The sequence below is a fragment of the Pipra filicauda genome, unplaced genomic scaffold (assembly GCF_003945595.2).
Source record: "Pipra filicauda isolate LSUMZ 115617 unplaced genomic scaffold, ASM394559v2 scaffold347_size1265977_pilon, whole genome shotgun sequence".
Taxonomy (NCBI): Eukaryota; Metazoa; Chordata; class Aves; order Passeriformes; family Pipridae; genus Pipra; species Pipra filicauda.
The window spans coordinates 1,070,198-1,091,378 of NW_024104473.1; the positions used below are offsets into that span (position 1 = coordinate 1,070,198).

The 21,181-nt window shown below is 48.9% G+C and overlaps 2 protein-coding genes and 2 long non-coding RNA genes across 6 annotated transcripts in view; 2 read left to right on the forward strand and 2 right to left on the reverse strand.

Annotated features, from left to right (window-relative positions):
• The window catches only part of CCNI (cyclin I), a 22,516-nt gene extending 21,589 nt beyond the window's left edge, over positions 1–927 (reverse strand). The window contains exon 1 of one of the 3 annotated variants that reach the window (XM_027741158.2): positions 428–927. Coding sequence is in view for 1 of the 3 variants with exons in the window: in XM_039384351.1 (XP_039240285.1) it covers positions 428–469 (42 nt within the window). In the remaining 2 variants the exon portion in view is untranslated. The remainder of the gene's footprint in view (positions 1–427) is intronic. The other 2 variants (XM_039384351.1, XM_027741156.2) reach the window with 2 other exon arrangements.
• Positions 1–9,953, forward strand: part of LOC120323806 — an 11,422-nt gene extending 1,469 nt beyond the window's left edge. Inside the window, exon 3 of the long non-coding RNA XR_005564670.1 lies at positions 9,320–9,953. This is a non-coding gene — a long non-coding RNA (uncharacterized LOC120323806). The remainder of the gene's footprint in view (positions 1–9,319) is intronic.
• LOC113998451 lies at positions 2,963–10,545 on the reverse strand. Its single transcript, XR_003544453.2, has 3 exons — positions 8,892–10,545; positions 6,227–6,518; positions 2,963–5,591 (listed from the first exon to the last, which is right to left on the reverse strand). It is a non-coding gene; the product is annotated as an uncharacterized LOC113998451 (long non-coding RNA).
• A 455-nt stretch (positions 10,546–11,000) lies between these two features.
• On the forward strand, positions 11,001–16,892 carry CCNG2 (cyclin G2). The gene is made up of 7 exons (XM_027741187.2): positions 11,001–11,398; positions 12,332–12,469; positions 13,308–13,558; positions 13,702–13,780; positions 13,862–13,960; positions 14,758–14,963; positions 15,083–16,892. Exons 1-7 carry the CDS (start codon positions 11,288–11,290, stop codon positions 15,213–15,215), a joined length of 1,017 nt encoding a protein of 338 aa, XP_027596988.1. The 5' UTR covers positions 11,001–11,287; the 3' UTR covers positions 15,216–16,892.
• Positions 16,893–21,181: the final 4,289 nt, after the last annotated feature.

Sequence of the window (21,181 nt, forward strand, 5' to 3'; positions counted from 1 at the left end):
GTTATCGGGAAGAAATTTTTCCCTGTCAGGGTGGTGAGACGCCGGAACAGGTTGTCCAGGGCAGGTTGCGGCTGCTCCATCCCTGGCACTGTTCAAAGCCGGGTTGGACGGGGCTCGGAGCAATCTGGTCTAGTGGAGGTGTCCTGCCCATGGCAGGGGGGTTTGGGACTAGATCTTTAAGGTCTATTCCAACCACGTAACATTGTGTGATTCTAAATCTTCACTATGACCAGAAAGTCACAGTTGGGGCACAGATCGGGGACCAGCACCGGCACCGCACCCGCACGGACACACAAAGCACCGCTCGCGGGATGCTTTGCGCGTTCGCAATCACAAGTTAAAACGTTTATACCGCCAGCGCTGCACAGCGATGCCGTGCGCGCAGCCCTCGCACCGCCCGCTCCCCCCGTCCCCGCCCGGCTCTCACCTCCCCTGCGCGGCGGCGGGGTGCCCGGCGGGGCCCGGCCATCAGCACCCCATGACGGGGCGGCGGCGCCGGGGCTCCTCCGCGGCGCTTCAGCACCGTGCGGGGCCCATGCCCGGGGCGGCGGCGGCGGCCGGCGGGCTCCTCATGTCGCCATGACGGGCGAGGGAAGGCTGAGGGGAGGTTGGGGGTGGAGGGGGGGGGGGAAAGGTAGGCGGGCCGCCGCCGCCCGGGAGGGAGGGAGGGGGTTAAAATAAAATAAAATAAAATAAAAATGAAAAGGGAGGGGGGGGGAGCGAGAGGCAGCCCGCAGCCAGGCGCTTCCCGGGGGGATCGGGGAGGGGGGGTAGGAGGGGAAGAAGCGCCGGCGAGGCGGCGCGAGCGCCCCTCAGCGCGGAGCCGCCTCACCGCCTCCCCTCAGCGCCGCCGCCAGGGGACAAAGCCCCGTGTGAGGAGGGGCGGAGGCCGCCGGCGGCTGGAGGCGGTTCTCCCCTCCCGGTTCTCCCCCCGCCGCCCGGCGAGGGTCCCGCCGGCGGGCGGCTGTGAGGGGGAGTCGGGGAGGGGAGCAGGGACTCTTTTCTCTGGCGGAAGAATCGCGCGTCTCGGTCGCTTCGCGAAGGCATCCGCGGCGCGTGCGCGCGCGCGCGGCTTCGCGAGAGCGCGGAGGGGACCTCGGAGCCGGCCCGCGGCCGGTGTTTAAAGTTGCGTTTAAAACACTCGCGAAGCGATTGGAAAAGGCGCCTGTTTGTAGTTAAACCCCTTCTCGTGTGGACCCTCAGCAAAAGCGCCGAGTTCTTGCCTGTTCTGTGCCCATCCCGTGTCTCCCAGCCTGGGTGTGCTGGGACAGACCTCCTTGTTTATTCCGTGTAGATCCTTTATTTGCTGCCCGCCCTGCAGAATGTAAACAGGAATTTGCCCTGGACTTTATTTGCTTCCTTAGGCCTTTCCCCAGCACAAAGGGTGTCACTGCACTTTTCCTTCTCGTATCCAGGCTATGTCTGGCATTCCCGCTGACTGCATGAGTGCCAGGGAAGCTGAGATGTTGTCTTACACCTCCCTTCTTTAAGAACTGGACAACTAAACCTGTGAATGTCCCAATTTTTTTGTAACCTAATTTTCTTTTTTTTTAAATGGGTTTGGGACTGTGTTACAATACAGTATAGCAGAGACCAGGAACAGAATAAATACTTGGCATGCAAATCCTGGCATGGTGAGGAGTGTCAGAATCTTGCCACACCACCAGAGGTTGAAATGAACAGATAAAAGCAAGAAGTTCAGAGCAAAGGCAACTCGTTTTCTTTAAACTCCTTCCAGTATCTGTAATTATTGGCTGTTCTGACAGCACACAAAGGAGGATTTCCTCTAGAGATAGTAAGCACAGTGACATAAATCAAGCACGGGGAGAGCATAGGTTGTTTTTGGTTTTTTTTTTTTCAATTTATTTCCTGACAAATTAACTCTGAATCGGTTTGCTAAAAATTCATCTGTCACAGGCTTTTTTTAACCCTTTCCCTAGTAGCTTATAAGACTGAAATGAAAGGCTATTTTTGCTGCAGCAACCCCTCTATGCATGGGGTGAACTGCTCTTGGAATCCAAGCCTGCCGTGTGCTGCTCCTTTTCATTTCTATTCATTTTCACCTTGACTTTTCAAACTGAGAAGGTGCAGAGAAGGGCAAGTCCCGCTGGAATTTTATCCCGCTTTCACAATTCCATTCTAATTCTTCTGGGACTCGTTGCTTAAGAGTCGGCGTTTCAGAAGTCTGTAAAGCTGTGGCAGTTTTCCAAGATCCCACTGGTAGTTTGTGGCAGTCACCACAACCAAGGGATTTAGAGAGACACTGCTGGGAAAGAGAGAGAGGCAGCCAGCAAGAATTCCGTGTGTTTGTCCAGGGAAAGAGGCAATATTAAACCTAGAGAAAAGAAACGACCTTGGTGATTGCAATGAGGTGCACCTGGAGCACGGCCACTGTCCAACGGCAGGCAGGTGTTTTACGTTGGACTTGATGGCCTGGAAAAAAGCTGGATGTCTTGGAGTGGTGGAAAGACTCCCAAGGGCCATGTCAGCCAAGGAAGAACACTTTGGTTGCAGGGGTTCACAGCCAAACACTGAAATGTGGAAAAGGGATCTCGCCCCGATAAGGAGGACCTGGGGGTGCTGGGGGATGAGAGGCTGGACAGGAGGTGTCCATGTGCATTGGGATTGTTCAGCCTGGAAAAGAGAAGGCTTTAGGGTGACCTAATTGTGGCTTTCCAGTGCTGGAGCAGAGCCTGTAAGAAAGATGGAGAGAGACTATTTACAAGGGCCCGGAGTGACAGACCAAGGGGGAATGGCTCCAAACTGAAAGATATTAGGTTTGGATTGGATATTGGGAAGAAATCCTTCCCTGTGAGGGTGGGGAGGCCCTGGCACAGGTTGCCCAGAGAAGCTGCGGCTGCCCCATCCCTGGAGGTGTCCAAGGACAGCTTGGACGGGGCTTGGAGCAACCTGGGCTAGTGGAAGGTGTCCCTGCCCACGGCAGGGAAGTGGAACTGGGTGAGCTTTAAGGTCCCTTCCAACCCAAACCATTCTACGATTCTGTGTATCCTTGCAGCAGACATTTCTGTCTATTTTTAAACACCCTTCGGAGAAAAAAATGGATGGTCTTGTGGTTTGGCTCTGTGTGGTGCTGTGGAGACCCAAGTGCTGCTCCCTGCCTGACTTTTGACCAGCCAGTTAAACGCAGGGATGCAAAGGTTAAGGCTCATTTTCATACCCACCCAACTTGGGTGCACTCAAAGTTCAGCAAAGGCTCGCAGAGCTCGAGGAGTTCAAACCTGTGTGCAGACAGCAGCTGCAGAGCAAGGATAGATTCACCCTCGTGTTGGGCAGGCTGGGAGGCTATATTCAAATAGTTTGTCAAGAATTTGAATATCCCGAGGGGCTGGAAACATGCAAACTTGCAAAAACAACTGCTGTTTGGGTTTAGCTGGTCAGGTTCGCTCTGTGACAGAGTTATCCCTGTGGTTTTCCTTGTGTTTGTGCTTTGGCTCCAGTCATTACATAACTTATCTATATTTATTGCTAGCCTGTGATCCAAGCAGGCTTGGAGCAGCCCAGAGGAGGCAATATTGATGTTGGTTTAAAGAACAGAATCTTTAAAAAAAATAATGGAAACAGACTCTCAGGATTTCTTGGTTTTCCAAAAGCTGCAAAGAAAGTTAAACTCCATTTTCTTTGTGAGAGGCACAGTTTGCAAGTGTGGAATGTTGGGAAAAGCAGCAGAAGGTAACAAGGAGAATCCTAAAAACATAGTTTATGGTGAAATGACCTGGCAAGGCTTTGCTCAGCTTCCAGGGAGGAAGTGCTCGTCAAAGAAAAATCATTGGCACATAGGAACTTTCCCAGAGGAATGAAATGGGTTTGAGCACTGAACTGTCTGATCTCTGTGAGAACTGAACTATCCAAAATCGTTAGTTAGTTTTGAAAAATCTTACCCTTTTTTGTGCAATGAATGAACCAATGGAATGCTGATTTTCCCAGTAAATCGTGTGGAAATCAGAACATACGAATTATTGGGCTGCTCTGCCTTATAAGTACATCGGCCGTGCTTGTTCCTACAGGCAATAATTAGCTGCCCTTTTAAAAAAACATAATCCTCTCTTCCTGGAGAATATGTGGCAAAGGACAAAAGGAAACTAGATGCAGGCTCCTTCGTTTCTCTGAGCTCAAATGTAGATTTGCACCGCAGCTGTTAAAGGCTGTTGACCCCAGAAACCATCAGCAGCAGAATTACAGGAGTGTCACCTCCAGTGGAACATCCCCACGGCCTCTGAGGACTTCGTAGCTGTTCCCACCCTGCTCGTCCTACCAGCAGGAATCTAAATTATTTACTAGGTAAACAAACCCTTGTATCCGAGCTGCACAAGATTCCCTTTCCTATCTGTTCCCAGCACGGAGCTTCTCGAAACACCGAGACACGGTTCTGCTTTCCACCGGAGCTGTGAAATACGTGCTCACATTTAGCAAATGAAGCACCTCTTTCACCTCATTCAGTGATTAATTCAGAGAGGAGAACTGCAGGCACTAAATTAACCTTTTTACCTGATTTAGTTTTACTAAATAAACAGCCCCATAATGTAATTTTCTCAACCAGAACAGCTATTTCCTGCGGTTTGCTTTCCTATTTGGAACGTGTTCCATCCCGAATCTATTTCATTTCACTCGGTAACAGTAATACCTTCAGACTGTGTCCCTTTTCCCTAGGGATCACACCTGTAAATCCAGCGTTCTTCCTAGAAAATAGATGAGTAGTCAGAAATGGCTGTCACAGCACGCAGGAGCACCAACAGCAGATAGGAATGTGCCTCCTCCTCAACAGCATTCCCAATTTTACCTTTTAGTATTGGCAGCGTGAATGACACGGGGGGTGTCAATTAATACACAGGTTTTCTTCCATTTTTCCCTTCCAGAACATCAAAATTCCTTCCTTTTCTCCGTTGCTTTTAATCAGCTGACTGTGGTTGTACTCCACTGTAGACATCATCGTTAATAAGTGGGTAGTTTATGTCCTGGGGAGTTGCTATCAGCACTGCAGGAGCTCATAACCTTGCCCAGTGTGTGGTGGTGCTGTGCCACTTGTGGCCGTGCCTTTCCCCAGGGGTCCTTTGCCGCCCCGTAACAGTGATTTTCACTTTTCCACGTGGATCAGGATCATGTTCACTGAGGGTACATCTGAGAAAGTGTATCTGAATTCTCTCTTCTGGCAAGTGTCAAGGGGATGTTAGTGAAATGTGCCTGGATACGGTAGCTTAGGACACAACTATGTTGGAAATGCTCTTGCAGCTGTTCCTTGGAAAACATCTGTGGGTCTGGGCGTGGAAATTTGTACATCTCCGTTCACACCAGCACAGAGCAATTTTCCTCTGGTGCAACAAAGTATAAATTATTGGGAAATAAGGACATTATGCACCGATGGACATGAAATGACTAAAGGTAGTCATCTGGAAAGCAAGGGGGGGAAATGGAATATTCCTTACTGGCACAGGAATAATATAAGCAGACTCCACAAGAATTCCAGTACTCCAGCTTCTAGTGTTTGAGTAGGAATAACCACTTCTCCAGGCTCGATTACTTACATTTACAGTTGGAAAAAACCTTCCATCTGTGACAGTCTGTGTTTGTATTGTCTGATAAAGGGAAGAATATACAGGTTGACGTTATTTTGTATTTATAATTAGTGATTATCCCTATGCAAAGTGAAAAGGACGTTGTCCCAAAGAAGTCAGTGTTAGCAAATGACAAACAAGAATTTAAGTAACTGTGGTAAAGGAAAGAAAGGAGTATTTTGTTTTGTAAGCATATTGTCTCGTGGACTCTTTGTGCAAAGGGACCTCATGCCTCTTAGAGTTTAATCTCAGTTATAGAAAATGAAATGTTAAATTAGAAAATAAGTGTTAAATCATAAAATAAATTTACAATGTCCATTCCCAGCCTTCATAACTGAGTGCTTCCTACCAAATCATTTTACTCAGCAGCTGCCTGGTTCTACAGGCAGAAAGGTGACTGCTTCTTTTTTTTTTTTTTTTTTTTTTTTCCATGGGTTAACTTTTAATGACTAATTTAAATTCCATTTACGCAGAATCCCTATGATTTTGAAAACGCCTCCTGAAATTATGCACGACTACCTTTCCAAAAAAAAAACCAAAAAAAAACCCCAACTTTCCAAAGCCATAAGTACAACACTGCCTAGAATTATCCTGTCAATTAAATAAAAGAACCCACTTAAAATAAGTGACAGAAATACACAGTGAATTAAACGCACCTTCCAGTAACAAATGGTTATTAAAGGAGACCTCTGAGCAAAGTGCTGGTTCCGTGGTCATGCTTGGACAAGCACAAGGCTATTGAAACACACAGCTGCCTTTCAGACAATTTAACTTGCACTGAAGGCAAATTATCGCCATTTGATGTCATTCTCTTGGCTTCTCAGAGGTTCCCTTCGCTGCTCAACAGTGTCGGGGGAGCAGGACTGGGGCTGCAGCTCCAGCTGCCCATCAAATGCTGCCTGCAACGTCCTCCTGCAGAAAACAGGCTTGTGCATCTGGTAGTATGAGCTGAAAAAAGGCAAGGACAGATATTTTAATAGGCTTGGAGAAGCAGTATGGGGTTCTGGCAATAGCTGGAATGGGAACCAGGGAGGACTAAGACAAAGGGTGCCTAAACCCACCCCCTACAGAAGTCATGAATAATAATTGCAGTCACTGGGTAAGCTCTGAAGTGTGTCACACATTTGGAGTCTTTCCTGCTTCCTCCCTTTTTCTCAGTGCCCAGAGAGCAGAGTTTCAACAAGGTGGGGCAACAACAACAACCCATGAGCAACAGAACTGCAGATATTCTTGCCATGGCCCTGGTGAAGTCACCACGAGTCCCTTCCCCTCGGTGCTGGCTGTACGTGAGGGTTTGCACTGCTCTGGGGGTGACGTTCCCCCTTCCTCTTCCCATGCCAGAGCCCTTTTCAAAGCCTCCAAAATGAGACTGGATGATGTTAAAAATGTAGGTTGCACTGGACTGTTGGCTCTTTGCTCCAGATCTTTCCAGCTCTGTGTAGAGAGGCCTTTGTGACAACACAGGCTCGCCAAAGAGCCAGCTCACACTCTCCAGACTTTTCCTCGCTCTCTGTCAGTACCAGGGATCATGGAATTCTGTGCTTCCCAGCATACCCTACATGGGCTCGCTCGACGCTGTGAAATAATAGACAGGGGCCCGTCCCTGGTGTTATTTCTGGAACAGAATCCTTTTGTGCCAGTGAAGGCTTGGAATTTCCTTCACGATTCGGGATTTTAGCACTACAAGCAATTGAATTTTTTAGCTGCGTTTCACAGGTTTTCTGCCAGCTACTGGGAATAAGGACATTTTCTAGTACATTTTTGGATTTCTCTCCTCTAGTAATCTCATCTTGGGAGCCTTGTCCCAGGACTGTGGTGCAGCTGTGCTGGTATGGAGGTATTTATATAAATAAGGCAGCTTTTACTTTAGGTAAGCAGAGTATGTGGTATCAGTACATGGCAGATTTATGTAAATGAAAACTTACAGTCCATCCTAAACTTATTGTTTCCATTGATTTGTGTTTGGGTCCTGCCAGCTCAAAATACTTTCTGCTCTAAGTTTCCTGAGCAAACAATCTGGGTTTCTTTTTTCTGCCCTCTCCCTTCCTTATTCCAAGAGCTGTTTGGAACTTGGGGTGTGGTCTCTGGGACTAACAGACTCTGGATTTGTCCGTGTGGCCGGTGAACCTCTTCCCCAACACCAACCTCCTGTTTACATTATTCCTTTATTGGGAAGCCTGTCTCTCCTTTTTTCTTGTGGGCAGCATGTAATAAATCTGAATAAATTCATTTATTTATGAATGCTGAGCCTGACTTCCATGGGCACGAGGTGAGGGGTGTGGAATTACACTCCTCTGGACAGACAGGAGCTGCACCGGTGGGGACATTGCTCCTATGGCTACTGGAGGATCAAATGCCACTTCCCTTCGGGGGCTGCTGTCTGGGGAACAAGGTTTTAAGTTCTGACAGACATATGAATCATTTCATCTCTTTGAATGTTTCCTCCCAAAGGGCCTGGTGAGGGGAAGCCCGTGCAAAGGCTTTTGATAGCTTGTATCCCCAGGCACCGGTCCCACTGCTTCTAAAAGCAACAGAATCTGCAAAACATTTCTCAGATACATATACATACTTGTGTGTACATGTACAAAGCTGTGGAGCCTCTGTATCTGTTTTCTAGTAAGTGCATTTTGGTACAGAAATGCAACTCTGTGACTTCTGCCTTCCAGTTGCCAGCACTGCTGCTTGTCCTCCATACTGGGGTAATGGGGCAGCAGTGGAGCACTTGGATTAATTAGTGGCCATAAATGGTGTGGAGCTCTTTGGTTGAGTGGTTCAAGGGAACTCTTGTTCCAAGTGACCCTTGTTTTCCTTCCGTGGGTGGGCAGAGTGGGCAGACTGCTTGTGTCTGGAGTGTTAATTACTCTGGGTCCCTTAATCAGGAAGGTTGTAATCCTATTTCGGTGTGGAAATCCACATGCCACAGGGCCCAGTCAGCACCCCTGATATCATCCCCTGCCAGTCAATACACAGCCATTAGCCATCCTGAACTATTCCCGAGGAACTGCTGTGCAGACATGCCAGGACAAGTTTTGCCAAGCCACGCTGGAAGACAGTTTAGCAAGGCTGGTTAAAATCATCCCAGTTTAATGGGACATGAATCTTTGGGTTCCCAAAGAATGTCAGGCAGGACTTGCTGCTCTCTAAAGCACAGCATGTTACAGAACAGATAAACTGTGTTTCCTCAGAATACTGAAAACACTTCTCATCCCCTCCCCCCCACATTCGCACTTCCCTGGATCCCAAATAAATGCCACATTGAAAGAAAATTATTCCTTGCATAAGTGAAAAAAAATAAAACAACAACAGATTTTGTTTCCTGACCTCGCCACGACTCCTCCTTTTCCCACAACGCTCCATTGTTCTGCCAGGTCCAGACAGCACAGGGAGCAGACTCGTTTTCCCTGTTTTTAATCCCAAAGCTGGAGTCCATCACTTACAATAAGGATCCTTGGGGTTTGGTGGGTTTTTTTCTCGATCCTACTCAGCTGTTTGCAACAAATGAGTTAATTGCCGAGGAACAAAGATGAGGCAGGGATCCTTCTCTCCCAGCTTGGGAAGTGAGCCATGCTCTGATAAGAGATTTCCCCCCTCAGGTTACGTGATGTATTGAAGGATAATTTTTCAGTGTGTTCTATTAGGTTTAAATTAGTAAAGGGAAAGGAATGTATGTGTTCAAGTAGGTGTCTGAATTGGTATTTTTAGAGCTGTCATGCTCTGTGCTTGCAAAATGAACATTTTCTGTCCTTTAGGTAAACTGGAACTTATGTTCCACTATGTTGGAGGAGGACGAACAGCCACGTTCCATATCTGTGGTGGCAAAATACACTTCAGAATGTGGGGAGAAATAAAAGGAGTGACCGCCCAGGGCTTTTGGAGAACAGAGACTGGAGCCGAGAGCCTCATCCTGTAAATGTCACCTGGATGTTGTCACTGCATGGAACCAGCTGGAAGTTGTTTCTTCCACTCACAATTGTTAACAATTAATTTTTCAAACTGGAGCAGATCCACAGTTCCCACTTCAGAAGCTACAAAGGCTTTTGCCCCCCCCCCAAAAATCAGCCGGTGCGCCGGTTCATTCACCGTGTGATGGGACGGATGCTCAGGTGTAGCTGGTGGTACCTACAGGAGCGCTGGCCCCCGTCAGGAATCACCCTGAGGAAAAGTCGTGCGTGTTTACGGGAATCTTGGAGCACTTGGCATCCAAATAAACTCGAAGGAAGCGTTGGCCGTCATCGCTGGCAGAGCAGACAGGGACTGTGCCTCGAAATAGCGCTTGGCAGAGGAACGCTGCTGACGGCTCGGTGGAGAAGGCGGATTTGCTTTTCCAGACCGAGACATTTCATAAACAGTTTCTGTTTGTTGGAGCTGTGGAACCTCACTAGATCAAACCCAGTCCTAATCTGCTGGAGCCGCCTCCACAGGCTTTTGTCTCCAGTGTGTACACACAGCCAGTCGCTGTGGTTTGGGCCCGTCCTAGGACATTTATCCCTTTGTGTTTGACCACGAGCACGTTGGGGCAGCCCCACAAATCCTCCAGACGATGGGGTTTTTGTTTTATCTGGTCAAGCTGCAGGCTGAGAAGGTCTTTGATGCAGCCTCTGACTTGGGGGCCGACCCACCATCTCCTTCCTGACAAACCGAGCCTTGGATTCACTCCACGGGATGGGAAGCTTGGAAGTGCACATCCCAAAAAACTCTGCCACACCAGGCTGTACGTAAACCTGTCGATCTGAAGCAGGACGAGGAGGGGTTTTAAAATCCAGGCGGGTGTTTGGAACCCTCAAGGAACAGCACGAGGAGGAGGGTCCCACAGAGATACACATTAAACCCGCGGGGGCTGAGCACTCGTCCTTACCCTGCCTGGGGACACGGGATAAGGCCGGACGGGCGGTGCGGGGGCAGAGGAGCGCTGTGGCACACGGTGCCCGCCGGGACCCGCCGCGGCCTGAGGGGGCGCGCGCGGGCCCCTCGCGGTTGCCGGGGCCCGGAGCTGTGGGCGAGGCAGAGGCAGAACTGGCCCGACCAATCAGGAGAGACCCGGCCACGGCCGGCGGCCAATCGGCGCCAGTAAACAACACGCCCCCCCCCGCGGGGCGGGGCGGACCAATCAGGACGCGGGAGATTTGGGCGGTCTTTTCAAAACGGCCGAGGCGCCGCTCGCGGCCCTTTAAAGGCGCGATGCGGCCCTTCGGCGTGTCCCTCCGCGCGGCCTCGCCGTCCATCCGGAGCGGCGCGGTGCCGCCCCGCTCCCCACCGAGCCGGAGCGCCGCCGGGCCGCCGCGCCTTTCTCAGACCTCCGGGCGCTCTCGGAGCGCCGCCGGGCCGCGCGGGTGTGAGCGGACTATTTGTCTTCCGCGCGCCGCCTCACCAGCGGGAATCGCTCCGCGAGGGACAACAAAAGGCGTGGGCGGGGCCGCGGGGCCGCCATCTTGGAGCGGGGCCGGGGTGGGGGCTGCAGCAGCGGCGGCCGGGGGCGGTGTTGTGATGGTGCCGTGACGGTGCCGTGACTCCCCGCGGGAGTCCAGGCCGCCCTGCCTGGATGCGGGGCCAGCGGCCGAGCCCACCCCCGTCCGCGCGGTGACGGGAGCCGGGCTCGCCTCCCCCTCCCCGAGCGCTGAAGGGCCGCGGGGGGGGCCCGGCGCCCCCTCGTCCCCGGCCTGCGGGGCCCCTTTGTTTCCCAGGTGCGGAGGGGAAGGAGGAGGAGGAGGAAGGGGAAGATGGGCAGCGAGGCGCTGTGGCTTTTCAAGCAGCTGAACCTCCACCTGGAGCTGGAGGGACGGTTCCAGCCCCGCGAGAAGGGGCTCAGCCTCATCGAGGCCGCCGCCGAGGTGGGTGAGGAGGGCCCGGGCCGCTGGGCTGGGAAGGGGGGTGGGGGCAGAAAATGCGTGGTTTTAAAGAAAATTCGAGGTAATAGTGGACGTGCGTTACCTGCGAAAAGTTAATTCTTTCCTCCTTATGCGCCGCTTGCCTTTTGTTTTAACTCTGCCTTAATTCGTAGGTGTTAGCGTCGCGTTATCCAAGAGCTGCGACCTGCAGGGCAAGCAAAATATTTAGGCGTTTAGTATTTATTGTTTAGGTTTAGAGTGAGCACAGGAGCAAGCGGTTCTGTATTGTTTTCATCAGGGGAGCCTCCTGCCACCGCAGGGAAGGTGGGATGTCAAGCGGCTTTTCATTAGCGAGGTCTGGGGAAACGAACCCAGAAGCGCTCAGTGCTTCGACAGCAAAATGTAAATTGACCGTGAACATCTCCACGTAAAAGACCAAAGTTCCTCGGAGTTCAGGGAGGGCTGCGTTCTATCGGGTGCCTGGGAGGGGTTTTTTTGGGGGGGAAGGGCCCTAATGTTTAACAAAAACAAGTCCCTGAAACGAGGCTGCCTGTTTGTTGTGAAAGCAGAGCTGTTGTTCCTTAAATATTGACGCGCAGGCAGACAGCTGTGTGGTCATCTCTAAGGTCAGGAGCCACCGTGTATGCCTGCACTTGGTAAATAAGTCTGAAATATGCCTTTACATAAGAATTGGAAATGTGGCTGTGCTGGGTGTTGCTCTGGTGAGACTCAGGATCTGGCTGTAACCTCTGTACCTTGGGTGTGATTGGAATCTCAAGTGTCCAAATGTTTTTTTAAAGTTAAGTGAAATAAAAGTATCTGAGGAAAAAAATTGCTTCTGTTTGATATAAATAAAAGATGATTTAGGGAGTGAGTGGTCCCGGTCACTGCTGCTGCTGCCACAGAATAATCCTGACTTTGTCTGTCTTGCCATAGAATGAAAACACTCTGTGTCCAAGACAAAGGAATGCCAAGGTGGAAGATCTTTGGAGCCTGACCAACTTCTTTGGATTTGCAACCGAAACGTTTGTTTTGGCTGTCAACATCCTGGACAGATTCTTGGCCCTTATGAAGGTACAAGTGTGGCTGTTGATTCATTCTGTGCTAGCAACAGATCTGGAGTCTCCTTTGGAAACCTGGAGCACAGTTCTTTTACCTCTAAAGACAAGTAGCAGGTTGATTTATTTCTCTAATAAGTCTGTAGCCTTTGCCATGTAGATGTTTAAGAAAGGAGGAATTAAGAAAAACAAACCTGTTTGTCTTCCAGACTGTCTCTGGGTACCGTGTTAAAGCTTAACTTAGCTCTGGAGCTGATACCAAATGATAAATTTCCTGGTTGTTTTTATCGTGTTTGTGCTGGTTTAAGGCAGGAAATCTGAACCTAAAGCAGTTCCCTGTTATTAAATCAGCAGAAAAACTGAAGTTGCATCAGGTTTGTGGTCTGACTGTCCTTGAGGTGGCACAAAACGGGTGGGAGAGAAGAGCAGAGGCAGGAGCAAGTTGTGGAGGGATGGGGCTGCCTGGAACAGGCTCAGACTGGATCTGTGTGGGCTGTCAGTGAGGGAAGGTGAGCACTGCCGCTCGGGGAAGTGAGGAATTACAGCTCTCACTGCAGTGGATTTGTGTAGTGATGTGGAACAGCCCGAACAGAGGCTGCTCAGCTCTCCAGCTTCACTTCCTCTGCCCTGGCAGATCGATGCTGCTTGGTGGGCTCTGCCAGCTGGGTTGTGCTCCAGCTGCACTGCTGCAACTGGTTTTGACTGGGGGCGGTGGAGGAGCTGGCTGACAGCAGGTTTAGTTGAGATAAGCAAGGCCTTGGCTGCTGAACTGGGAATATTCCGGGCACTGTTGCCGTGCAATCAGGGCGCTCGTGGGGAGGGAAGTACTCACAGTGCTCCCTGTACTTTTTCAGGTGAAGCCAAAGCACTTGTCCTGCATTGGAGTTTGCTGCATCCAGCTGGCCGCCCGTGTCGTGGAGGAGGAATGCAACATCCCCGCTGCTCCCGAGATCATCCGGATCAGCCAATGTAAATGCACTGTGTCCGACCTGAAACGGATGGAAAAGATCATTTCAGAAAAGTTGCACTTTGAATTTAAAGCTACTACTGCCTTAACCTTCTTGCACTTGTACCATACTATTGTACTCTGTCATACCTCAGAAAGGTGAGTGAGCCCTTTTTGCCCCCCTGATTCCCTCCCAAAGGGTCACAGCGTTGGCTGTAGAGGAGGCAGCTCCTCAATTTTTTTACTTCCTGACAATGGAATGCTTGTTGATCCACCTTCTTCTCCTCTTGGGTGTCTCACAGGAAAGAAGTATTGAATCTGGACAAGTTGGAAGCACAGCTGAAAGCTTGCAACTGCCGTCTGGTCTTCTCTAAAGCAAAAGTAAGTAGAAGTAGTTTTCTTTAACTTCTGGGTAGGGTTATGATTCTCTTTATATTGAGTGCTGTTTCCTTGTCCTTTTAGCCATCTGTCTTGGCCTTGTGCCTTCTCACTCTGGAAGTTCAGATGTTGAAATCCGTTGAGCTGCTGGAGATCCTTCTGCGTGTTCAGAAGCATTCAAAGGTAAATATTGTCAGTGGATTGTTTGTCCAGTTGCTGAGGCTGACACTGTTAGTGATGGAAGATGTTACATTTAAGGGACCCCTTAGCTGGGTCCCTGAGTATGTTTTTAGAGGCTCAGTTTGGCATCAGCTGAAGGAAGCAATTAAAAAACGTGTAAAATCAGGAGAACTGCTGAGCTGGTGCCCGTGCAGTGCACGCTTTAACAGGCAGCTGATTGAACTTGTGCAGCTCTGGCTGTGTGTTCTGGAGAAACTTCCAGTCTGTTCGTGGGACTGCTCGGCTGGTTATTCTTTTTTTTTTTTTCCTGAATAACTGGACCCAAGGAAACAGCATGGAGCTGTGTCAGGGGAGGTTTAGGATGGATATTAGGGAAAGGTTCTTCACCCAGAGGGTGGCCAGGTGTGAAAGACAGCGATTGTACAACCCCAGTTTCTTGAGGGGTGAAAGTAGTTCCTTAAAGGACAGTATTATTCTGTTTTAAAAAGGAATTTTAAATTTTTTCATTCCATTTGAAAATGGAATAACCTTTGTTTCATTTATCCTCGGGAAGTGATAATGAAAACGTTAACAACTTGACAGGCAAACTTGTCAACTCAGACTTGAACATGGCCTTGTCTGGGAGGTGTGTAGGAGTTGGTGGGAGTTCACCTTCAAAAGCAACTTTGCCAAAGGTATCACGGTCATGACTCACTTCTCTCTTGAGTGATGTTTTTTCCAGGGGGCTGAGATGGAGGGGTTATCTTTAGAGCCCGTGTGGAACAGACTAAATAAGTTCTTTGGGCTTTGTTTCTTTTCAGATAAGTGACGGTGACCTACTTTACTGGAGGGAGCTGGTCTCGAAATGCCTGGCAGAGTATTCCTCCCCTGAGTGCTGCAAGCCTGACCACAAGAAGCTGGTTTGGATTGTTTCCAGACGAACAGCCCAGAACCTCCAGAACAGCTACTACAGCGTTCCCGAGTTGCCAACGATTCCGGAGGGGGGATGTTTCAACGGGAGCGAGAGGTCGGTAAAACTGCCACCACCTGGTTCATTTGTTGGGAATTCTCCTTTTCCTGTAGTGTTCATGGCAGCTCCCTGTCACTAGGCTTTGTTAAAATGACCTTTCCCACTGTTCCTTCCAGTGAAGACTCCTGTGAAGACATGAGCAGCGGAGAGGAAAGCCTGAGCAGTTCTCCTCCCAGTGACCTGGAAGGCACCTTCTTCTTTGAACTCAAACCCAAACCCAAGTGGCCAACTCTCAGCTGTGGGTCTTAGCATTACATCTGGACTGTATTAGGTTGAGATCTCTAATGCACCATAGAGTCTTTTGGCAATAATAAATAAGGTGGTAATCCGTAAACCGTATTAAGGCAAAGACTTGCTGTGGTATATCAGTGCTTTGAATGCCTGCCTTGATTTTTCTTGTTGTTGTAATTTTAAGGAATTAAAAACAAAACACTTTCAGGTCCCCAGATCAGCAAAAAAGAAAGTTCTTGTATAGCTCTGTTGTCAGCAGCCATGAATGTAGCCCTGTACCTGGTGGTCCAAACCCCTCAGCAGCTCAACACCTGAGCTGATTTCAGGGTCTTGACTGAGAAGCATGGACCAAGAGTGAGAGGCTTTCCTGGAATTTAAATGTGCTCCATGGGGACAGTCAAGCATGGGATTGGCCCAGGAGGAGCTGTGCAGTCCTTGTCCTGGGATGTTTTGGGTTTCAGCATGACAAACACCCGGGCTTGGCTTGAATTCAGCTTTGACCCTGCTTTGAGCAGGAGGTTGGCCTGGAGCCCCTCTGGAGGGCAGCTCCACTCCCTGCTGCGGTGGGATTAGATCCAGCAGGCTGAGTAGGTTGTGTGGAATGGTGTGTGGACGTAGTGCCAGGCTGGAATGATTTACTCTCCGATGGGCCAAACACAAACTGCTTTTCCTTTTCAGCAGGGTCTTGAGTTGTGTACTCCAAGTAGCAATTTTTTGAAGCTTGGCTTTTATTAACTTCAGGGATCCCTATTTCACACCAGGAGTGTGTGTGGTCAGCAGGAGTTTTCTAGTCAATCTAGTTTTCACTGAGACAGTACAAAGTGCGTGGCCAGGAGTAATTTCATGTTTCCTTTAATACGGCTGTTTTTACCCCGAAATCCACCTTGTATACTTCCGTGTCTTTCCAATCCTAACATGTCAATCCATGCTATTAGCTTAGACTTCTTAACATGGTAAACCCTGCTAAGTCTACATTCCTTTGAATATTTAACCCCTGTAGTTGTTTTTCAGTATATTCATGTTATTGATTGAGTCATAATCAGACTTGTTTGCATGCTGATGTGAAGCAGTTAGTGCAGGAGAAGTTGGTATTATGCAGTAATATCAGGTAAATGTGACGGTGAAGTAGTTGATGTAACGGTTTTTCCTCTGAACTGTGTTATCAAAGCACAAATTGAAGTATGATGGTGTCTCTCCGTGGTGAGAACACAGCTAAAGCAGATTAAACGAGCTCAGAATCACGGTGTGAGGTTGTGGTGGTGCCAAAGTAGAAATGAAGGAGCAAACAAGCTTAAAAGCTGTTCCGTAGGTGCAAGCGTTGCTTTAGGAAGGTAAGAGTGATGCTGTTCAAGTCCATAACTGTTATGTGATTTCAGTTTTCTAAAAACACACAAAAAAAAAAAGTTTACAAAAAATGTATATGAAAATGTAAATTAAAAAAATGTACAGAAAAAAAAAAATTTAAAATTAAAAAACCGAGCAGAAAATACTGTATTTTTTTACATTGTATGTAACTTTTTGTAGGTCTGTGGCATGTAGATAGTAATTTATTGTGTACTCTGTATGATACAAATACTGTACCTCTGAAGACTTCTTGCTGCAAGTCTCTGCTCCCTTCAGGAGTCCTTGGGTGAGGAACCTACTGAGTCTTGTTTCAGTTGACAACAAAAATAAACCAAGTGCTGTATTTGTTAACTGCTGGGAGTGGTGGTCGGTCACTTTTTTTCCCCACTGCACAGGGTGTTATGATCCTGCAGCTGGATTCCAGGAGTGCTGGTGAGCAGCTGGAAAGAAAAGGGAGAGACTGCAGTACCGGATGGGAATCGCCTGTGCCAGGGGAGCCCGTCTGCCAAGGGAAATCCTGCCCTGGATGTTTCTTCATGGCCTTCATAGCTACTACTTTTATTTATTTTTTTTTTTAAACACAGGAACACACTACAGGAGTTCTCACTTCCCACGTGGAACAGGTGAGGGATGGACACTTGGCACGGGGAGCTGCGTGTGAAAGCCCCTTCTGGCTAATAAAGAACTGAGAGCTGATCTCAGAATGGAACTGTGCCTCCTGCCACTGCTTGCTCCCAAGTTTTCAGAGCGCCGGTTGCTTGCTGTCTGGTGTTCTGGCTGCTTTGAACATGAAAAGAGATGTTCAGCTTCCACTTCAAAGGTGCCCACTTGGGTCACCTCAGTGCAGCCTCGCTCGGGAGCCGGCAGGAACGTGCGTGTGGCGTAGGTGGGCTCGAGGAAGGTAGGAAGCCGTGGGCAATATCCCTGGGTTTACACAGCTTGGGAGATTTACTGAAGCTCGAGGTGTGCCATTCAGCCCCTTTTAAGTTCGTCCTGGCTTGGAAGAGCGTTGTCAGGCTCACTTCTGTGGTGATAATTCAGGTTTCGTAATGTGGTTTGATAATTTAGGCTCCACTTTGATTTTGCCGGGTCAGGTGGCTGCGGATCCCTCCGAGGGGGTTTGCCTGGCTCCCTTCAAAGAACGGGAATTTTGGGGGTTGTTTTGCCTGTTTTTTAATGGCAGAGGAGTGCACGGCTTTAAATGCTGTTTGGGGCTTGCTGGTACCACGTGGTGGGGCTTGGAAGGCTTGCAGGCTCCAGGGTAGGAATACGTGCTCGTTTTCATAACTGAGGTGGGAGGGGGCTGAGAGGGAATGCTTGTGTGGGGAAGCCATCCCCTGGGACAGCTCCCAGCTGCATCCTGGTTTTCTGGGATGTGATTCCCTGTGCTTCCAAACCTACTGGAAGTGTAATGCTGAAGGTTCACATGGGTTTCTGCTCTCCTGTGGCTGGACTGGGCCACAAGGGATCAGTCGTGGAGCCATTTCTGTTCCCAGTGAGTTGTCATTCCATAATTAAATAATGATAATGGCCTTTTAAACAGGGAGCTTGACTTCCCCACTGCTTGACGACATATAACAAGTGACACGGAGCAATAAACCATTCAGAATAAATCAGTCAGTGTGTTCAGACCCTGGTCCTTAACAGCTCCCCCTTTTCCTCTGATGGAATAAGAAGGATGTTCCTGTCAGAGCTTGGAGCACTCTGTGCTTGACTGTAGCGTGAAAGGCTGAAACACAGAGTAAAGGGAACAGCTGATCTGAACATCAGCGCTGCCTCACGATCTCGGGCCATTCCTGTGCTTGCACTAACAGGGGGATGAGTTATTCTTATGATCCCACGTGGCTCTCAGGCCTTTGAAGCCCAACAAAATGTGAGTCAGTAAATTCTCAGTGGACAATGAGAATTATTTATTTTAAAGTGTGGTGCAGCTGTGGAGCGTCACACGTTACCGTGCTTCGTGGCCTGAGCCCGTGTCTGCTTTTAGTAGTGCACCTACTAAAAGGAGAAAGTTGCCATAACAACTGAATGAAATCAATTAGAGTAATAAGCAATTAAAATCTCATCCTTAGTGTTGCATAAACATAGCATTTTGCTCATGAATTATTACTAATCTTGCCTCTAGACCTGTACGTTCTGGTTCTGATTTGCAATCTGAACCATTTTTGAATTAATGAAGCATTTAATTTCTCCTTCAAAGAGTGCTGGTGGGGTTTTCTTTGGCTGTAGCAAGTACATCTTCATCAGGGATGTGAGCACTACTAAACATCTCAATGAAGGAAACACTTGTGATGGGATTTCCAGAGCGCTTGGCTCTGGCTTCCTTCCCACCCAGTGAAGTCAAGGATTAGTGTGTGGTGAGAAATTCTGTCCTGGGCCTAGAAAGGCAAATGCAACTCCTTCCTCTGTCACACGCTTCCTCCCTGACCTCCTGTGTGTTCCTGAACCTCTGGCTTCCTCTGCTCCCCCTGGGCAGAACAAAGCCAGGAATAGCTCCTTGCTGAAGTTCTCGGTTGTCAAGGATAAATCAGCTGAACCCTTGTGGAAAGGTGGGATGTGCGAGGAACCAGGGCTTGCAGACTGATTTCTGCAGGAAGCAGCTGAAGGCTTGACTGTTAAATAAACTCCTATTTACACTGTGCCGCCTGTGCTGATGTACATTTTAATCGGGGTTTATCTGAAAGGTTTTCAGTACTGCCACAGTTGTTGGAAGAGACTTGGTGTAATGGAGAATTTACCAACTCTCCTGCTGCTAAAAAAACCTGTATTTAATGGGTTTTTCCCACAGTTGCCATGGAAGCCTGCCTTTGGAATGCCCCTGGGGTTCACCTCTTTAACAAAAGGTCCACCTGAAGTCACAGGGCTGGACTCTTTCTATATCGCTTTGGGTCCTCGGAGGGTTAAAGCCATGCTGGCTCTGGTCAGAAATCATTTTCTGCTTCACTGGGGTCAAAGCTTTTATGTTATTGCCTCCTTTAGATCCTTCCAGGCCCATCTCTCAGACTCTGCACCCTGTGGGGCCCGTCAGCCAGCGCTGGCCATTGCTCGATATTGTTGCTCTGTGATCAAGTTTATATCTCCTGGCATCACTTCTTGAGCTGGGAGCAGGGAGTGACTCAGATTTTAGTAAGCAAGAGTACATGACAGTGCCCTGTCATCCCTCAAAGGATGTACAAGAGGCACATAAAAGGCTCCGTGGAATGCCTTGCTCCTCGGGGGTGTTCGGTCGGCAGCCCTGCAGGTCAAAGTCCTTTTTTGGGTAGCTGACATCAGCACACGCCCCTCTGTCCTTCCCCTTGCCCGTGCCTCAAACACAACCTCAGGAGGCAGAGGTGATCTAGGGAGGCAACTTGGATGCCAAACTGGAGCAGCATTTTTCCTGCTGTGTGCAGAGAGGGTGATTTTTCCATCTGCCTCTGCTTTCCGAAGGAGTCGGGGAGATTTATGAGCTCCGAAACTCAGGTCTTGTACATCCTTAGGGTTATCCCAGAGGGAAGACTTTGGATGTAAAAGATCTAATCAACACCTGAGTTTTGCAAATGTTTGCTTGAGCAAGTTCTTATCTCTAGTAACAGGTTTTTGGAAACAAGAAGGCAAAGTTTTACTGTGGGCTAAAAGCGAATCAAGTCGGAATGCTCCTGAACTTCAGGAAGTCTGAAATTCAAATCCACACTTGGATCCTGGGCTAGTCTCCTAATTTCCATTTCAGAAGTGGAAATACCCTGCAGTAGATTGAGCCAGGAGTAAGTGGCCAGACCTTGTGTCTTAACAGCAAGTTGTGAGCAGACAGATAGAAAGAAGAATCACAAAGTGTAAGATGGAGAGTCTCTGACCGTTTTATCTTTAACCACAAGCAATTTTAAAGCTCACTAATGATGCTGCTTGTACGTGCAGGGAGGAGGATCCAGGCTGGGGCACAATTTCCAGGGAATGAGGGTTTAGGAGAACTCATTTCCCTGCCCCACCAAGGCCAGAGAAAAGAAGTCAGACTCTGTGGATATGATTTTCTCATTAAAGGCCTGAAACTAAATTCCAAACTCATTTGGAAAGGTATCTAAGTGTGCTGACTTATTCGAACCTCGTGATAGCATTTCCATGCCCTTCTGGGTAAGAACACAGGACAATTATTATCCCTGCAAGTGCTTTGAAACTCTCAAAATGCCTGAAGTGCCTTACAAAGATCACAGATATGCTATGAAATATAAAGGGGCTGTGGCTGTCTGTTATTTTTTAATGGAGGGGGACGATAGGTGTGGGTGGGAACGTAGAGAGGCAAGAGAAAGGTTAGAGGAAATGGGGGGGGGGTTGTGTGGAATTCATGGGAATTGGCAGGGAAATGCTCTCATGTAGAGAAGAAATTGCAGGAAGACAGTCTATGTGGAGAGAAAGGGTTTTGCAGTGGACTGGATGGAAATCAGCCTCTTCCTGGGGTTCTGCTTCAGCAGCACCAGCAGAAAGGAAACTTCCACAGGTGGAAACAACCTGCAAACAAGGAGATCGGGGTGGGGGTAAGAAAAGAACCTCCCAGATGGATAAATCGTCCAGGACAGAGGTTTTCAAGTGCAGCCTGCAGGGTGCTCGAGGCTTGACAAGCCTCTACGTGCAGCCTGTCAGGGGATTGTTTTAAACCATTAACTGGG